This window comes from Euleptes europaea, chromosome 17 (assembly GCF_029931775.1).
Source record: "Euleptes europaea isolate rEulEur1 chromosome 17, rEulEur1.hap1, whole genome shotgun sequence".
Taxonomy (NCBI): domain Eukaryota; kingdom Metazoa; phylum Chordata; class Lepidosauria; order Squamata; family Sphaerodactylidae; genus Euleptes; species Euleptes europaea.
Genome location: NC_079328.1, coordinates 43,685,665 through 43,704,692, shown reverse-complemented (window position 1 = coordinate 43,704,692; position 19,028 = coordinate 43,685,665). Strand labels below are relative to the sequence as shown.

At 44.5% G+C, this 19,028-nt stretch overlaps 1 protein-coding gene across 1 annotated transcript in view; it reads left to right on the top strand.

Annotated features, from left to right (window-relative positions):
- TOX3 (TOX high mobility group box family member 3) overlaps positions 1 to 17,690 on the top strand; it is a 112,254-nt gene extending 94,564 nt beyond the window's left edge. The window contains exons 4-7 of the mRNA XM_056862723.1: positions 9,408 to 9,677; positions 12,228 to 12,455; positions 15,666 to 15,746; positions 16,899 to 17,690. Of these exons, the coding sequence (XP_056718701.1) occupies positions 9,408 to 9,677; positions 12,228 to 12,455; positions 15,666 to 15,746; positions 16,899 to 17,642 (1,323 nt within the window). The 3' untranslated portion in view covers positions 17,643 to 17,690. The remainder of the gene's footprint in view (positions 1 to 9,407; positions 9,678 to 12,227; positions 12,456 to 15,665; positions 15,747 to 16,898) is intronic.
- The last annotated feature ends 1,338 nt before the right edge of the window (positions 17,691 to 19,028 follow it).

Here is a 19,028-nt window from a genome sequence, read left to right as displayed (position 1 = left end):
GAAATGAAATGAAATCATGTTGAACAAGTTTTGAATACCCACAGTGCACCAGGAGAAGAAAAATCTGCAGCCCCAGAGGCTCGAGAAAGGAGCAGCCGAACGATTTATCTCCATGCTATTATAGCCTTTGCCAGCATTCAACATTTTCTCTCTCTCTCTCTCTCTCTTTTTTCCCTTATTTGGCTTAAGTACTTAATTCTGCAGGTAGCTGTAAATGGGAAAATAAAATGCTGTTCAGATTTAAAATGACAGGACAGGAGTATGTGCGAGGGACTGATAAAATATCTTGAATAGAACTGACCTTTCATGTAGCAGAAAGTTACTGGGGAATTCATCCTAATAATTACCATATAGATTATTTTTATTTCTTTCCTGCAATGAAACATTTCAGAGAGCACTGGGGCTGATTGAATGAAAATTGAACTTGTTAACATTCTTTTCAGCTTAGCCTGTTGTACATAACAGAAGGTTAGCTTTGATGAATTTCGAAATTCCCTTTCTGATATCTCCGAAACAGACAGTAAAATAATTGCCTCTTTTCAGTCTGCATTTACTTTTTTCCATTTTTCTTTTATTATTAAAAAAAATTACCTCCGGGTCTTTACAAAAATACACTTTTTTGGGGAGGGGATTTTTTCCCCCTCCTATATTCACACAAGCTCCATTTTGGAGTAACATTTTTTTTTAGACGTTGCAATGCTGTTTCAGTGTTCAAAACTGTAGATGAGATTTGATCATTGGGGAGGGGAGGGGATTAGAGCCAGAGACCTTCTAAGCCTGGGGAAGGGGCTTTCGTTAGACTAGAAGAATTTTTGATGCTACTTTTCTAAAAAAATTGAGGGGCTGTATTCCATGCAGTATCACAAAACTAATCTTAAAATCCCCCCCGTTTCAAAAGCCTGGGAGGAAAGGGCGATTGTTCGTTAAAAACAGTTCATGGAACAATTTTAATAGATCTTTAGACTCTGGTTGGAGCTGAGGGTGTTAATGTAAGTCAACTTCTAAAATTGTTATTTACTGTTTTTTTTTTTAATGGGATCCCCCAAAGCATTTATCAAATGCAAACAATTTTATTTTTTAGAAAACTGGGGTGGGGGGAAATAAACACTCTTTTAATTTACAAATTAAAGCGAATGAGATAAACTGACCCACGAAAAGGCACACAGGTGGGAGAGAGAAAAGATGGCAGAACAGACTTGTTGAACTTAAAAGTGAACTTAAAAACAAAAGAAGAGTCAACAAGGTCCAAACAAACAAACAAAAATCCCTCTCTTGGACATTATTTACTTCGGTTCTTGTAGGTTATCCGGGCTGCGTAACCGTGGTCTACACGGTTACACAGCCTGGATAACCTACAAGAACCAATGAACTCTGACCGTGAAAGCCTTCGACAATATTATTTACTTCCTTTGTACTAATAAGGTGGGGTGGAGATGAGGCAACTGTTGAGCTTATGTTTTTCTGAGTTGTCTGTTTTCCTCTCCTGGCTTTCTGTCATAGGGCATTCAGTTATCTGTCACGGTTCAAACTGGCATTACCTATGTAATATCAATGGATTTTAAATAATTGTGTTTTAACAACAATCTCCTTTATTGGCATACAAGTGAAACATGGGGTGTCTGCATAGTAACATAGAATTATTGCAGTTGGACATTTGAAGAATTGTGTTGTTTCACCAAAATATGGTCAGATGAAGCACATCTGGCAAATATTGACAACTAGGGGTTCAATGTTGAAGTTTCCCGCGTCCAAACTCTTATTTTAACACTCTGATAAAGTGATGAATGGGAAACGGCCAACAGGCTATTATAAAACTGAATTTGAATTTGGCCAAGTTTCCTTTTAGGGACCGCGCACCTATAATTCATGCCTTTAATTTTCCTTTGCGAAAGCAGCATGATTAATTTTTGATATGCGCTTTACAATCTTGATATGTGGAAAGGTGGGGGAGAGAGACCAGCTTTGTGATCACAACAACGGGATGGTGTTGGTTAATGTATTGCAAATAAAACAGTTATTTCATGGTTCATTAATGTGTTTAGTGTCTGGAACCCTTTATTAAAAGAAGCCTTTGTAGTTATGAAAATGTTGATGGCGATCATTAAAAGGGGGGAAAAGAAAGTCTAATTATTGAATACAGTCATTTGTTTGCTTATAAGCGCCGTAGTTTCTCACCTCAGGAACTGCTTATCAACTCAATTTATATCCATCAAACCCTGGTCAATTACATTTAAACAGGATGCAAGCAAGACTATTATTTAGCGGTCCATTTAAGGAATAGCTCTGTCTGCTTTCCTCCTAATTTCCCACAATCCTCCTTGATTCAGCAGACCAGATTTTCATCCAATTTTGGCGTTTTGGTTGGATCTTCACTTGGGAGGAGGGAGGTTAGGGTTGCCAGCTCTGGGTTGGGAAATACCTGGAGGTTTTGAGGGTGGAGCCTGAAAGGGTGAGGGTTTGGGGGGGGACCTCAGGAGGGTATAATACCATAGAGTCCACCTTCCAAAGTTCTCATTTTCTCCAGGGGAATTGATCTTTATCACCTGGAGATCAATTGTAATAGTGGGAGGTCTCCAGGTACAACCTGGAGGTTGACAACCCTAAGAGAGGTGTTTGGCTATAAAGTTAAGGGCTCCACCCTTCAGAAGTCCAAACTAATTTTTATTCATTTCCAGTCTTTCCCATCCTTCAGTCTTTTCAGGTTGGGTGTGTGTTCTATCTGTCCTCCTACCATCTTGCTCTTCCCACCCCCAATACCCCAGCCATCTTATAAGAATATACAAAGAAGCCAGAGGTCCAACGGTAGCTCAGCATCCACGGTAGCCAATTAGATGCTCTGGGAAACTCAGAAGGAGGAGCCCAGAGGCTGAAAGATAATCCTGTCACTGTTGCTCTGGCCACTGTGATTCAGAGGTATACTGCCTCTGAGCGTGGAGGTTCAGTTAAGGTAAAACAAAAAGGTTGAGAACAAACCATAAAAAAAGAGGAAGTACATATACAAAACTTGGGCAAATACCATTTTAATAAATCTAAAAAAATGTTTCAGCACTCTACGAAACTGCAGTACAGATATCTGTACATCACAAATCTGCAAACCAGCGCTTTAAATAAAGAAATAAAGTGGTGGTGCTCGCATGGTTCAAAGAGAGCCACATTCACAGTTGACATCATCCAAAAGAGCCACAGTTATTTCCATCCCTGGCATGAGGCCTGCCCCTCAGGGTGGATTACATCTTACCCGTTCCTCTGGCGATGGCCGTTTCTAGGTGGAAGCCACCTGCCAAACACAAGCCCCATCAGGCAAGGGCCTTGCCCACTTTCCTGAAACATGGGACAGGTGCCACATTGGGAAATAGTGCTCAGAACAACCTCAGGTAGCTTCCAAGCCACTGAGTGAGTGTCAGTGCTCTAAAGTCTTCTGAGATAGTTGAACTAATCAATAAGCCTCAGAATTATATCTTTGTACTTGACCTGGATGGCCCAGGCTAGCTTGATCTCATCTGATCTTGGAAGCTAAGCAGGGTCAGCCCTGCTTAGTACTTGGATGGGGACCACTGAAAAAGTCCAGGGTCACTGTTCAGAGGCAGGCAATGGCAAACCACCTCTGTTCATCACTTGCCCTAACCTGTATGGCCCAGGCTAGCCCGATCTTGTCAGATCTCGAAAGCTAAGCAGGGTCGGTCCTGGATAGTACTTGGATGGGAGATCACCGAGGAAGTCTATGGGTGGTACACAGAGGCAGGCAATGGCAAACCATTTCTGTTCCTCTCTTGCCCTAACCTGTATGGCCCAGGCTAGCCCAATCTTGTCAGATCTCGAAAACTAAGCAGGGTCAGTCCTGGATAGTACTTGGATGGGAGACCTCCAAGAAAATCCAGGGTCACTATGCAGAGGCAGGCAATGGCAAACCACCTCTGCTTGTCTCTTCCTTTGAAAACCCTATGGGGTCGCCATAAGTCAGCTGTGATCTGGTGGAAATTCCCACCACCCTCCTGCACCGCACGGCCCTGTTTCTGAAGATGTAGCTTGTTATCCAGTCTCCGCTTGTCAGCTGCTGTATTTTGAGTGAACTGTTGGTTGGACTTTCATGTAATATTTTCCGAAGCAGGGAGGTCGTAAAGAAAACAATGGCTATGAGTTGGAAAGCCAGTGAGCAGTTCCGTTGTTTGAGGGCTTTTGAGATTACTCTTATCTTGCCACCTATGTTTTATGCAGCAGTTTCAATCTTCAGTACTGCAGAGGAGGTTTATTCGTTTATTTATTTTTTTAAAACCATTGACCTTGAATATACAGAGAAAGAGAGAGAGCCATTCCCAAAATATCATGCTGACATTTGGAGAGGTGGGATCTTTGTAGGCAATTTTATTCAGGGCCAAGGATTGGTTTGCCCTACTCATAGGTGCAGCGGAAAGGGTCGGGGGAAAGCAATCGCTGATGTGCTCGGCAGCCGCAGACCCATGCGAGAGTCAAACACACTGAGAACGTGGGGGACATGCTGAGAAGTGCGTGTTGAGTTCAGACAAGGTTTTCCTTTTTAGCTTTCAATCTACATGTGTTTTTATGCTTTGGTTTCTCGGTGATAGATCAGTTGAACTGAGTAGCACTCTACAATTAGATTTTGTCAGGTATCGGGTTTGGGAGGTTGGACTAGACATTGCTCTGGAATCTGGAAATAGGTTCATTCAAAACCAACACAAAATACACACTGGTTCAGAAATATCTTGAGGCCCACAGCAGATAAATTGAGGCTGCCTTGGGTATAGGGTGGCCAGGTCCCCCCTCTCGAGCAGTGGGAGGTTTTAGGGGCAGGGCTGGGGTGGCTGTGTGCACATGATGACATCACTTCTGGGTTTGCCACTGGAAGTGCAGCATCACCGCAGTTGATTTAGCATTCAAACCCCCATTTGGGGGGTTTGAGTGCTAAAGCAGCCACTGCAATGCAGAGCTTCTGGAACAGTTGGGTGGATTGGCGGGCAATTGCCTGCCAAAACCACCCATCTGGCAACCCTACTCTGGTACTTAAGGGTTTTTGTTGTTGTTGAAGCCTTAAATGTTTTAGTGGAAACCTGGCAGGTTGTCACACAATTGCCCAGAAAACGTTTCAATCACTTAAGGGCAGCAGAGACCATGTCCTAATAATTTTGGAACCGTACTTTCAGGAGATTCTCAGAGTTTAATGGAACAAAAATGTTCAGTTCAATGTTGGAGCGGTGGACTCTGAGCTGGAGAACCGGGTTCGATTCCCCCCTCCTTCACATGAGTTGCGGAGGCTAATCTGGTGAACTGGATTTGTTTCCTCACTCCTCCACATGAAGCCAGCTGGGTGACCTTGGACAAGTCACAGCTCTCTTAGAGCTCTCTCAGCCCCACCTACCTCACAGGGTGTCTGTTGTGGGGAGGGGAAGGGAAGGGAAGGTGATTGTGAGCCGGTTTGAGTCTCCCTTAAGTGGTAGAGAAAGTCGGCATATAAAAACCAACTCTTCTTCATCATCATCATAGCTGGCCCCAAATTTTGCATGGTTGAGCTTGGAGAATCTTTCAGATGGCCAGAGGCCAGGTCAGATCTTGGGTTGCCAGCCCAGGGTTGGGAAATTATTGGAGATTTGGGGGTGGATCCTGGGGAGTTCGGGATTTTATTAGGGGCGGGGGCTCAATGGGGAAGGGTTCATCCTCCAAAGCTGCCATTTTCTCTAGGAGAACTGATGTCTGTACTTTGGAGATCACTTGTAATTCCTGGAGAACTGCAGGCCCCACCTGGAGGTTGGCCTAGTCAGATCTCCAGGAACCTAGACTATATGACTGTCCTACTTTACTACCTTTTAGCTCAGGGATGGGGAACCTTTTTTCTGCCAAGGGCCATTTGGATATTTAGAGTCCACCCTCCAAAGCATCCATTTTCTCCAGAGGAACCTGATCTTGGACATCTGGAAATCAACTGCAATAGCATGAAGCCTGTTAGGTGACCTTGGGCTAGTCACTGTTCTTTCCAAACTCTCTCAGCCCCAACTACCTCACAAGGTGTCTGTTGTGGGGAGAGGAAGGGAAGGAGAACATAAGTTGGTTTGAGTCTCCTTGAAAAGGTAGAGAAAATTGGGGTGTAAAAACCAACTCTTCTCCTCCTCCTCCTTCTCCAAAGCACAAGCAGTAGCCAATAAGACAGATCAGTGAGGGAAATCTCAATAGTGATGCATAATTCCACTCTCACTGGCTTATTGTGAGGATAAAAGATGTAAGCTAACCTTGGTTCCTTGGAAGAAGAATAAAGATCACTGTTCTGAAAGTTTCCTATAAGTAAGGCCCCAAAGAAGATAACAGCAATATGTTGCTGTGGGTTCCAAGCCTGACTGCAAAGCACATTGCCATGACAGACTCTATTTCTGATATTCCTAGGGTTGCCAGATTCCCCTGGCCACCAGCAGGGGGTGGGGGGGGGGTAGGGTTGCAAGATCCAGGTTGGCAAACTCCTGGAGATCTGGGGTGGAGCCTGGGGAGGGCAGAGACCTCAGTGGGGTACAATGCCACAGAGTCCACCCTCCAAAACATCCACTTTCTTCCTGGGGAACTGATCTCTGCAGTCTGGAAATAGGGTTGCCAGGTCCCTCTTCGCCACCGGGGGGAGGTTTTTGGGGTGAAGCCAGAGGAGGGTGGGGTTTGGGGAGGGAGGGATTTCAATGCCATAGAGTCCAATAGCCAAAGCGGCCATTTTCTCCAGGGGAAGTGTTCTCTATCGGCTGCAGATCAGTTGTAATAGTGGGAGATCTCCAGCTAGTACCTGGAAGTTGGCAACCCTATTCTGGAAATAAGCTGTAATTCTGAGGGAAGAAATGGTTAAGAATTCGTAGGCTTCAAATTGGATTTTGAGTTTGTGTCAGTCCAGAGAACGTAGCTTCAATAAACCTCAGATTGAACCAAAATGACAAGGTTTAAGAGTAACCCATTTGTTAACCTGTGTCTTTCCATTCTGCTTTATTGGGATAAGGGCTATGGAAAGCCATACAAAGCAGACTTTTCAAAGCAAGCAACCGTCCAGAAACAACTCTCTCTGTATGTCTTGCACACACATACACACATGCACACAAAATCTAATTACGTTCCTCTTCATCGGTCTCCTAATTCTTCTAGCGTCCAAAAATTCTTCTGGAGGCCGTAAATCCCGGTCTGCAAAGCAGAGGAGCTCTGATTTAATATGCCGAAAGTGATATGCTTTAAAAAGACTTTGAATGACTTCCAGATGTCCCTGCCAATATTAAGAGTTCCCTTATAGTGAACAGTAGGAAAATTTTCAGGAAAAGTGCCCTGAAGGAGATGGGCAACTTTAACCAATAAATTTGTTTCCGACAATTCCGTAACACAACTTCTATTTGCATTGTTTGCTAAGAAAATTAGTCAAAAAATTGCTGTGAGAAGTTGTAAGCCCAGGGGCTGGATGTTTGAACCCTCGTCTTTTCATTGCATTTTGTGCTATGTCTCATTGTCAGTTTTTTTCCCTCTTCATCTGAAAAACCAACCAACCAGATATGCATATAATCTGTTATAAAAACTATATTTGACATCAGAATTGAATGCCTCAGTATGTTATAAAATCCTAGATCTCAAAAACTGAGCAAAAATCACTATTGTGTTGTTTTTTTAAAATATGGCACTCTTTTGCAAATGAGAATTGTCTTTTGTTTGTGGTTTCTGGTCCACAAGAAGAAGAAGAGCATGAAGAAGAAGAAGAAGAAGAGTTGGTTTTTATATGCCGACTTTCTCTCCCACTTAAGGAAGAATCAAACCGCCTTACAATCACCTTCCCTTACCCTCCCCACAACAGACACCTTGAGTGGTAGGTGGGGCTGAGAGATCTCTAAGAGCTGTGAGCAGCCAAGGTCATCCAGCTGGCTTCAAGAAGAAGAGTTGGTTTTTATATGCCGACTTTCTCTCCCACTTAAGGAAGAATCAAACCGCCTTACAATCACCTTCCCTTACCCTCCCCACAACAGACACCTTGAGTGGTAGGTGGGGCTGAGAGATCTCTAAGAGCTGTGAGCAGCCAAGGTCATCCAGCTGGCTTCCAGCTGGCTTCCCCATCCAGGGGTGGGGAAACAAATCCAGTTAGCCGCCGCTGCTCATGTGGAGGAGAGGGGAAACCAACCTGGTTCTCCAGATGAGAGTCCACTGCTGCAAACCACTGCTCTTAACCACCACACTATGCTGGCTCCCACAACTTAGTAGGACTCGGGTGGAGGGAACTGAATACGACCTATCAGAATAGCCAGTAAATATTTCTTAATGAAGTTGGCTAGGGTTAAGGATTGATTGGCCGCCCTCCACCCAGGATATCAATCAAACTACCGTATATATACTCGATATAAGCCGAGTTTTTTAGCCATTATTTTTGGCTTAAAAACTCACCTTGACTTATACTCGGGTCAATACGGTAATTCGCCTGCCGGGCCCTCTCCCAGAGCGCTCCCGCTGGCCACCTGATGGGCGGGCTGTCCCGCCTTCTCCCCCCACCCCACCCGATCGCACCTTCTGCACAGCGGCGGTGGCGGCTTCTTTCCCCCCACCCCACCCGATCGTGCCTTCTGCGCGGCGGCTGCAGCTTCTTCCCACTCCACCCCACCCGATCGTGCCTTCGGCGTGGCGGTGGCGATTTCTTCACCCCCACCCCACCCACCTTTTGCTGGGCGGTGGCGGTTTCTTCCCCCCCACCCCCCACCTCACCCAGGCCGGTCCTCCCGCTTGCCAGCTGACCCTGCGGGGCCTCCTGCGCGCAGGGAGGGGGCTGCCACCGCCGCCACCGCCTGCCTGTGCGCCTGGAGCCCGGCCAGGTAAGCCTGCAGGAGGGGGGTGTATTTCCCCCTTGGCTTATACATGGGTGCCTAATTTTTCCCCATTTTGGGGGTGAAATTAGGCACCTCGGCTTATACTCGGGTCGGCTTATACCCGAGTATATACGGTACTTGGTCTACTGGGGGGGGGGCAAAAAAAGAAGATGCTGATACAAAATCATTCTATTTGTAAATATATGTGTAGGTGTTCATAAAATGTTTTACTAGACCACTGGAGAAGGCCTGGGGTCTGAAACGTGTTTGGCACATGGTTTTACATTATCAATTCTGTATTTGCTGCCGTAAGGGCTTGTTTTTAACATACGCACAAGTGCTTTGTTATACATATATTTCATTGTTTAATTGGATTTTATTTCACCCAACCTTTTGGGTACCCAACGTTGTGTTTTAGGTTGGGTCATTCCCCCCTCTGTTTTGTCAAGTCCAGAATATCATTCCTATTTTAGAAACTACATAACCTGTAGCAACCTCTTCGTTCAAACTGCTTTCAGGAGTCTGCAATGTTTGCTGCTCCCCTAACCCTGGTACCTTAACCGGTTCTTTCCTCCGTTTCTTTCCTTTGCTCTTCAGGATCACAGTCACACAGATGGGCCTCAGTACCGCCAGGACCACTCCTTGATTATGAGATCGATTGTCCATATGACAGACGCTGCTCGTTCAGGAATTATGCCTCCTAACCAGCTGACCACCATTAACCAGTCCCAGCTCAGTGCACAACTGGGGTTGAATTTAGGCGGTGCCAACTTGCCACACACTTCTCCGTCCCCTCCTGCTAGCAAGTCGGCAACACCTTCTCCGTCTAGTTCAATAAATGAAGAAGATGCAGACGACTCGAACAGGGTGAGTTAAAGGGACTAGGCAAGCAGGTGATGCAAAAGACCTCTGCCTGAGACCCTGGAGAGCCGCTGCCGGTCTGAGTAGACAATACTGACTTTGATGGACCGAGGGTCTGATTCAGTATAAGGCAGGTTCATGTGTTCATAGAAACTTGGGAACATTTTAGACCAGGGACATGGCACAGTGTGAAGGCTTAACCCCTCCCCCCAGCTGTAGTTTTAATTTGAATTGGGCTCCTATAACCTAATAATACTACTAATAATTACCTGATAATTCAGGTTTGACTTTATAAAGGAAGCCACGGCCCTCAGTTTGCAAGATCTGAGCAAGGCTGTTAAGGATAGGATGTTTTGGAGGACATTGATCCATAGGGTCGCCATGGGTCGGAAGCGACTTGATGGCACTTAACCCACACAATAATTTAGGTTTTTAAGAATGCTTGGGGCACCAGACATGAAACTCCCCACATCTTGTCTGGTCTGACGCTCCCTGAAAGGGCATCTTTGGATCCAGCCCACGACTGTATGCCCCGTTGTCCTTAAGGATCAGTTTTGCTCATCTGTCAGCTAATCTGCCCAATTGCCTTCTGGATCTTTGTGCTGATATTGACAAACTTTGTGAAGTAAGGGAGTAAAGTCTAAGTAAATTGTAAAGATTTCAATAAGATGCTATATTTGAAGTACTTTGAATACTTAGAAAGGGCTACGGAGATGCTAAGTATTGCTACTTGGCTTTGCTTTAGTATTGCCACAGTCAGTTTGTTTTTTAATATGTCGGTATTCAATGGCTATGAAGGAATGTCTTTTATTTAGTTGTATGATATTTACTTATCATAAAGATGTGCTGCTGCTATTCTGTGACTTTTTAAAAGGAAGGCATTGCTAGTATAAGGTTTTTTATGGCAACTTTGATAGATGCAGTAATTCCCTTTTGCCGTATCTGCTTCCAGCCCCTCTGACATTTCAGCATTCCTTGCTGATGTGTGTACATGTGTGTATACACACACACACACCTGTGCGTTTAGTTGGATGTAAAAAGCAACCTTTACCTCCTCGTGAAAGTCTCTCAGATACATTTTCATCGGGGATTAAATGGTCATGAAGAGAAAAGATGTCTGCTTAAGAACATAAAAACAGAAAAAAGGCCATGCTGGATCAGAACCAGACACATCAAGTCCAGCAGTCTGTTCACACAGTGGCAAACCAGGTGCCTCTAGGAAGCCCACAAGCAAGACTGCAGCAGCACCATCCTGCCTGTGTTCCACAGCACCCAAGATAATAGGCATGCTCCTCTGATCCTGGTTTCTGCTTGAGAAACGTCTTTCTGAACAATGATAATTTTTATGTTTATGGATGTAAACAAATAAAGGGGGTTTAGCGGCCGGATTTATACCTAGCACAGTTGGCATTTTTCCCCCTTCCCATTGTTAGCATTGAGCCTAAGGGTTAGAGAAGATCACAGGGAGTCTAAGTAACATGACTGGTTGTACAGGTCAACAAATCCCAAGAAAGAACACAGCAGTTTTGTCTGAGGCCCCAACTTAATACCGTGGATCCATCAAATGCCCTTTCACCAGATTAGGTGAATAGAAGGCATCTACAGAGGGAAGCATGGTAGTGACCGAATAACATCTCTATTAATTGCTCTGTTACAAGGAAAAGGAACTAAGCCATAGTAAGAAGCCTTAATGAAAGGTTGGGAGGATGAGGAGTCCTTTCTGCTTCCTTTTACTGTGGTGTATCTTATTTCTGTAAAAAAAACCAACGGTATAGACTAGTGATTCTGCTGTGGAAATGGTGAGAACCTTAAAGGTTCTGCTATCTGTGGGGTATGGAAAAGTGCAGAATGAGAACCAAAGGGAGGAAAAAGGTCCAACAGGCTGGTCCAGTAATGAGATTTGGTAGCCACAGGCTGAGATGAAAGGGTGATTGAACAGGTTTATGGAGGATACGCCTATTGTTGGCTGCTAGCCCTGATATCTGAATGGGACCTCCGGGTTCTGAGGCAGAATGCCTCAGATGGTCCCATGCTGGTGAGCAGTCAGCAAAGGAGATCCATGATAAGGGGACACTCACACCGGCGGCAGGGTCACGCCGCCACCACTCCACTTTCAGCCCAATCCTCAGGAACGGGCTGTAACTTAATCAGATGTGGTCCCAAATAAAACCTCCTTTAACTGCCTCATAAAGACTGAAAGTGAGGGGGGCAGGCGTACCTCCCAGGGCCTTGTATTTTGATACGAGTTAAATGTTTTGGAGCAATAAAATACCTTTTTGTGTATAACTTTCTTTAGAGGAGTTGTCTTGCATCAGGGCAATGTTCCTTTCAGGTAAATATGGTATGATTTTGTGGTTATGGATTTTTTTTTTTGCATAATTAATTTTGTTGAGCACAGGTCTTAATTTTTCATTTTTCTGATTTAGGTTATCTTGGCATGTGTGTGTTTGTGTTCGCAGATGACAAAGAGTCTTGGTTAACACTGAGCTAATGTTCATAACTTAACTATTTCATGCTGGAAATGAGCACTAGTTTTATTTGTTCACTCTTCATTAGACTACTGGGGAGAAGAGAGCTGCCCCAGATTCTGGCAAGAAGCCCAAGACTCCAAAGAAGAAGAAAAAGAAAGACCCCAACGAACCTCAGAAACCGGTGTCAGCATATGCCTTGTTCTTTAGGGACACACAAGCAGCAATTAAAGGGCAGAACCCCAACGCTACCTTTGGAGAGGTTTCAAAAATCGTCGCCTCAATGTGGGACAGCTTAGGAGAAGAGCAGAAGCAGGTAATCGAGGGACCTTTGGGAAGATGGGCGGGGATGGAGGCAATGAAGTCATGGATGGAAGGATGCCGGAAATTGCGGTCCATCTAATTAAACACCAGTGGCACGATCCTTTCGACTTCATTAATTAGGAACTCAACATAGATTTGGGAGCGCAGCTAGGCCGTCTGTCTTCTTCCTGAGAACCAACCTCTGGATCAGCCCCTGGTTGTCTTCAAATTGCAGTCATTATATGATAATTTACATAAAGAAAACAAAAAACTGACAGCAAAACACACTTTTAAGCAGGCCCTTAATCAGCAGCCATATTAGAAACAGAAAATACTTTACCTGTTTTTTTAGACATTAAGTTTACAGTTTGATGGCGAAATAAAAAAATCCTTGGTGCACACCCCTAGTTGACAATACTGACTTTGATAGACCAATGGTTTGATTCAGTATAAGGCAGTTTCATGTGTATGTGTGACCTACAGCTGAACACCGCTCACCACCAATGCATCATGGCTTAGCAGGAACACAAATCAGCCTCTTGGCATTGTGCTTCTTTCTGATGGAGGAGAATCGATTGCCTGGCCGTTCATAATGCACAGAAATTGGGCAACATTCAGTGTGATGGATCACATAAGAAGAGCCCTGCTGGATCAGACCAGCGGCCCATCTAACCCAGCATCTTTATGCAGGCCACTTTCAGCCCGGTGTTACTTTTGTAGGCTCATTTATGGTGCACTAATTTATACCTTTGGCTTTCCAAAGGTTTGCCTTGTGCTGTAGCATGAACATTTCTACAGTAGGAATTTTGATATACAAGGACAAGGCACAGAGATTCAGTCCTCACAGGGTAGTGTAGCATCAGTTGAGGGCTGCTTATAACCTTCCTATTGGGTTGTTGGATCCACATTTGAACCAACAGTCCCATCCATAGCAGCTACGCTCTTCTACATCCATTGGAATTAGTAGGGAGTAATTCTGCTTAGGACTGCATTGGAAGTTGTCTATAGCAATGCCTGTACATTTCAAATGCACGCTAGACTCATCTTATATTGTATTCGTTATTAAGGGGGCTGTAAAGTCAGGTTCAGAACACAGTTAGTGACTAAGGATGCCTGGTTTCCCATATGGAAGCAACAAGTTGTGTGGACTTGGGTAAATTAATATTTGGGCGTATTTGGAAGTAACTTCTTCTAGATGGTAACTCCTTCTAGATGGTGGTGAACCTGTATCTGGGTTGTACCATTTCAGACTGCAAGTGGGATGGGGAGGGGTGGGGAGCTTGCATGATAGAATGCTACCCTATGAATAAGATCCCTATGTACCGAAAACAGTATGAAGCTGATCTAGCTCAGCAGTGTCTGCTCTGACTGGCAGCAGCTCTCCAGGGTCTCAGAAAAGGATCTTTCCTAGCACCTACCACGTGAAGTGCCAGGGATGAAGAACAAGAAGAAGAGTTGGTTTTTATATGCCGACTTTCTCTACCACTTAAGGAAGAATCAAACCGGTTTACAATCGCCTTGCCTTCCCTTCCCCTCCGCACAACAGACACCCTGTGAGGTAGGTGGGGCTGAGAGAGTGTGACTAGCCCAAGGTCACCCAGCTGGCTTCATGTGCAGGAGTGGGGAAACAAATCCAGTTCACCAGATTAGCCTCTGCTCTCATGTGGAGGAGCTGGGAAATCAAACCCGGTTCTCCAGGTCAGAGTCCACTGCTAAAAACCACTAATCCTAACCACTACACCATGGTGGCTTTCTCTGTGCATGTCCCACAGTTACTCTGCCTTTGAACAGGAGGTGATCTGGGCTAGAACCATATTCTGCAACGTCTACTTCTCTGATTGGATGGATGGGGGTGGATGTGGAAAACCTTTCAGTCATGTGAAGCTCCACTCGCAGTCTGATTGGCTATGACTCAGTAGGGGCATCTCCAAGATCTTGCGGGCTTTGTGGCAAGATCAGTGAATCTCACCTTGGCTGAAGAGTAGACTAAGAATTCTCTTCTGGTGCCACTGACTTGCTTAGGTGCTCAGAGCAGAGTGGAAACGATCACACTGTTTAGCTGGTAGGCCCATTAACTATAATAATAATAACATTTAATTTCTATCCCACCCTTTCCCAACAACATCAGGCTCAGGACAGCAAACACCAATAAAATAAACACACACACACACACACATATATATATAATCATAACATACTTATATCAGTGGCCCTGACCTGGATGGCCCAGGCTAGCCTGATCTGGTCAGATCTCAGAAGCTAAGCAGGGTCAGCCCTGGTTAGTATTTGGATAGGAGACCACCAAGGAATACCAGGGTTGCTATGCAGAGGAAGCCACTGGCAAACCACCTCTGTTAATCTCTTGCCATGAAAATCCAAAAAAAGGGGTCGCCATAAGTCGGCTGCGACTTGACGGCACTTTACACACACACACGCACACACACACACACACACACACACACACACACCAGTTAAAACATAATTCACCTGAGCCACTTAAATATGGCCCCTTAACAATAAAATTACCCTTTATATTACAGCATAAGAGGAGGAATACTCCTTCCATGAGTGAACATTTTTTGTACTCATGCCAGCCCCAGGAAGCACATTTCTCTAGAAGGGTTCAGCAGGGGAGGCCAATTAATGTAAATACTGTTGCTGCCCTCAACCATAGGCCTGGCGGAACATCTCCGCCTTACCTGACCTGCGGAACTAAACCAAGTCCCCCAGGGCTAGGGTTGCCAGGTCCCTCTTTGCCACTGGTGGGAGATTTTTGGGGCGGAGCCTGAGGAGGGCAGGGTTTGGGGAGGGGGGGGACTTCAAGGCCATAAAGTCCAATTGCCAAAGCGGCCGTTTTCTCCAGGTGAACTGATCTCTATCGGCTGGAGATCCATTGTAACACCAGGAGATCTCCAGCTAGTACCTGGAAGTTGGCAACCCTACGCAGGGCCTGGGCCTCATTCAGATGTTTGACCCTACCACTTGGGACCCTACAGCCCATATGCAGACTCTCTCAGTGAGAACTAAGCCTGAAATAGGTTTCAGTGTGAGCCTTTGGGAAATCTCATGACGCTGGCTATTTTCTTTGTGGAATCCAAGTTGCCGACGTCCCTTTTGACTTTCTGCTTTTTACGAGCCCTTAACATCCCTCTTCAGGCAAGAGCTATTTTATGGTGTGAAGTTTATACACTGAAGGTGGTGTTAATTGTAGTATCTTTAACAGGTATATAAAAGGAAAACTGAAGCTGCCAAGAAAGAATACCTTAAGGCTCTTGCAGCCTACCGAGCAAGTCTTGTTTCCAAGGTAAGCCCAACACTGATTTCAATCAAATGCACAAATGCCATTGTTTCAATTGATATCGTCACCTTATTAAAAATAAATAAGCAAAGGATCTTGGATTCAAGAAATACCAGGGTTGTGATATGGAGGCAAACCACCTTTGAACTTCTCTTGCCTTGAAAACCACTCTTTTGATTTAATTTCAACCCGTTGGTTCTGGTCCGACCTTCTGGGGCAACAGAAAACAACTCGGCACCATCCTCTCTATGACAGCCCTGCCAGCCTGAGCTCCGTAAAGGAATAGTGGATTTAGATTTGAGAACGATTGCCCTCTGTATTGCCAGAGACTATTTAAGGGTCTTTGTGCCTTGAGTAGGTGGCAAAAAAGAGAAGACGTCCTGGCCAGGGAGCTCATATTTAAATGAATTTATTTATTTATAAAGTTTATTTAGCCTTTCTGCCTTGCGGAACTCAAGGTGGCTTACAATGTAAATAAAAAAGCAATTATAAAAAATACATAAAGACGATATAACATCAGCCCCTTATGAGGTCACTACTGGCCAGAGAGGCCACCACTAGAAAAACCCCACCTCTTTGTGCCACCTGTCTCTGCAGGTGGGGGATACTGAGAGTAGAGTGAGAAGATCTTAATTGGTAGCTAGACAGAATAGAGGAAGCAGTCCTTCACGTGGGTTTGTGTGTTTGATAAACATATAGACCACACATGTGTATGTATGCATGTAAAGTAATAACAGGTGGCTCATAAAAAGAATATTTGAAATAGTTATACATCACTTTTCTGCTGTGTGCTCAAAGCAAAATAAAACCTGAAGAGGAAGCTCTTCAGTGTCTTTCTCTTCAAAATACATAAAGACCATATAACATCTGCCCCTGATGTAGTCACCACGGGCCAGTGGGGGAAACCAAGAGATGAGTGAGAAGATCTTAATTGTTAGCTAGACAGAACAGAGAAAGCAGTCCTTCACATGTGTTTGTGTGTTAGGTGAACACATAAACACACACACATGTATGTAAAGTATGTAAAGCAAGTAAAGTAATAGCAGGTGCCTTATAAAAAGGATATTTAAAATATTTATCCATCACTTTTCTGCTGATTGTTCAAAGCAAAATAAAACCTGAAAAGAAAGCCTTTCAATGTCTGTCTCTTCAATGCAGGCTGCCGCTGAGTCGGCTGAAGCCCAGACCATCCGCTCCGTCCAACAGACGCTGGCCTCCACCAACCTGTCCTCGTCTCTCCTGATGAACAGTCCCCTTTCCCAGCATGCACCAGTGGCGACGTCCCCCCAGACTCTGCAGCAGTCACTCCCCCGGGCGATTGCCCCCAAGCCTTTGGCCATGCGGCTCCCCATGAACCAGATCGTCACGTCCGTCACCATCGCCCCCAACCTGCCGACAAACATTTCCGCCCCCTTGATCAGCTCCATGGGGACCGGCATGGTCGGCACGTCGGCCACAGCCCCCTCCCAGGCAAGCCCCTCCCTGCAAAGCCAGCAGCACCAGCTGCAGCAGCTCCAGCAGATGCAGCAGCAGCAGATGCAGCAGCAGCAAATGCACCAGCAGCAGATGCACCAGCAGATCCAGCAGCAGATGCAGCAGCAGCATTTCCAGCACCACATGCAGCAGCACTTGCAGCAGCAGCAGCAGCAGCACCTCCAGCAGCACATGCAGCAGCAGCTCCAGCAAATGCAGCTCCAGCAGATGCAGCAGCAGCAGCTGCAGCACATGCAGCACCAGTCACAGCCTTCCCCGCAGCAGCAGCAGCAGCATTCCCCTGTGGCCTCGCAAATCACTTCACCGATCCCGGCCATCGGCAGCCCTCCGCCAGCTGCCCAACTGCACCAGACCCAAATACAAACCCAGACACAAACCCAGCTCTTAGCACAGGCCAGCATTTTCTGAAGCCGCGCATTTCTTGAGCAGAGCTGCTCTGCGTTTCCGCATTCGGCCCGGGGGGGTCATGTACGGGAGAAAGTTGTACATCGTTGATGGTTGTTATGCACCGACGCATAACAGATCGAGTGAGCCTCCTAAACTGTCTATTAGATAGGCAATAAAGAACTACAATGTAGCTGTGTATAATCTTTTAGGTGACTATAAATATATATTTTTTCTTTGTGGTCTTTTTTTTTTAAAGAAAAAGCTGTGCTCTCTTCTTTTTCTCTCTCCATGCGATGCCTTTTTTTAATTTATTTCAAGCTTTACCTACAAGATGTGAATCAGATGGTCGTGATTCTGCCGGGGCATTAAGAGTTTGGGAGGGGGGAATGCTGGCCTTTTCACCATTTCGAATTAATCGCTCTCCTTTCTTGCTGAATTAGTTAATGCACTTCAAGTTGGCTTATTCTTTTCCTTTTTAAATTGAGCTCACCAAGCCCTTTAAAAGCACAGTTGTAACTACCTGTAAAATGTCGATTGGATTCCATACAATCACGCTCATAGAACATGAGTAATCGATGATGTTTTTCTCGGTCATAAAGAAAACACTAATGTAAAAAAAAACTTTTTTTTGCCAAAGCTCCTTTCTTTTCTTTTTAAAATGTCTTCTGAAGAAAAGAAAAAAAAAACCTGCAGCGACTGAAAGTTTTTAAATGTCAAAGCCTATCTTATCATCTTTGCTATAATTTCTCCAAATACTGCAGTACACTTTGTAATAAAATATATTCTTACCTTGTTCTGCTCATTCCACTTCTAAAAAAATGTGAATATTCTATTGTGTTTGGGTGACAACTTTCAGATTTAATACACTGTATTTTTTAAAAAGAAAATGCACTTAAATAAAAAAAACTGTTATTACAAAAAAAATGGAGAGAAGGGAAAAAATGTGAGTTTTTTTAAATGCTGTAATACCCGTAGACTATTTAAAAGGATTGACACATCTGCATAATCAATGTAAATATTTTCTTTTAAAAAGTTGTAAGTTTTTTTTCATATCATGTGTTGTAAAGTTTTCATAAATGAGGCTTTAATGTAAACACTGGTAACATGAATGATTTTAATTGCTACATTGCTTAATTGTGTTTTTATGCTGTTTTATACTTTTTTATGAGTTCGGAAAGCAGCGATTAAGTTTGTATTTTGCTTATCTAAAACAAATGCTTTTATCTTGCTATAGAATAAACACATTTCAGTAAAAAAAAAAAAAGTACCCCAAATATACCCCCAAGTCCTTTGAAAGACTGCTCAGCTCATCCTATAGGCTTATGGTTGAATCCAATGTTTACGGCTAGGACATCACATCGAAGTTCATATATCATTAGTGACGTGGTGGAAAGTAGAAGAAGAAGA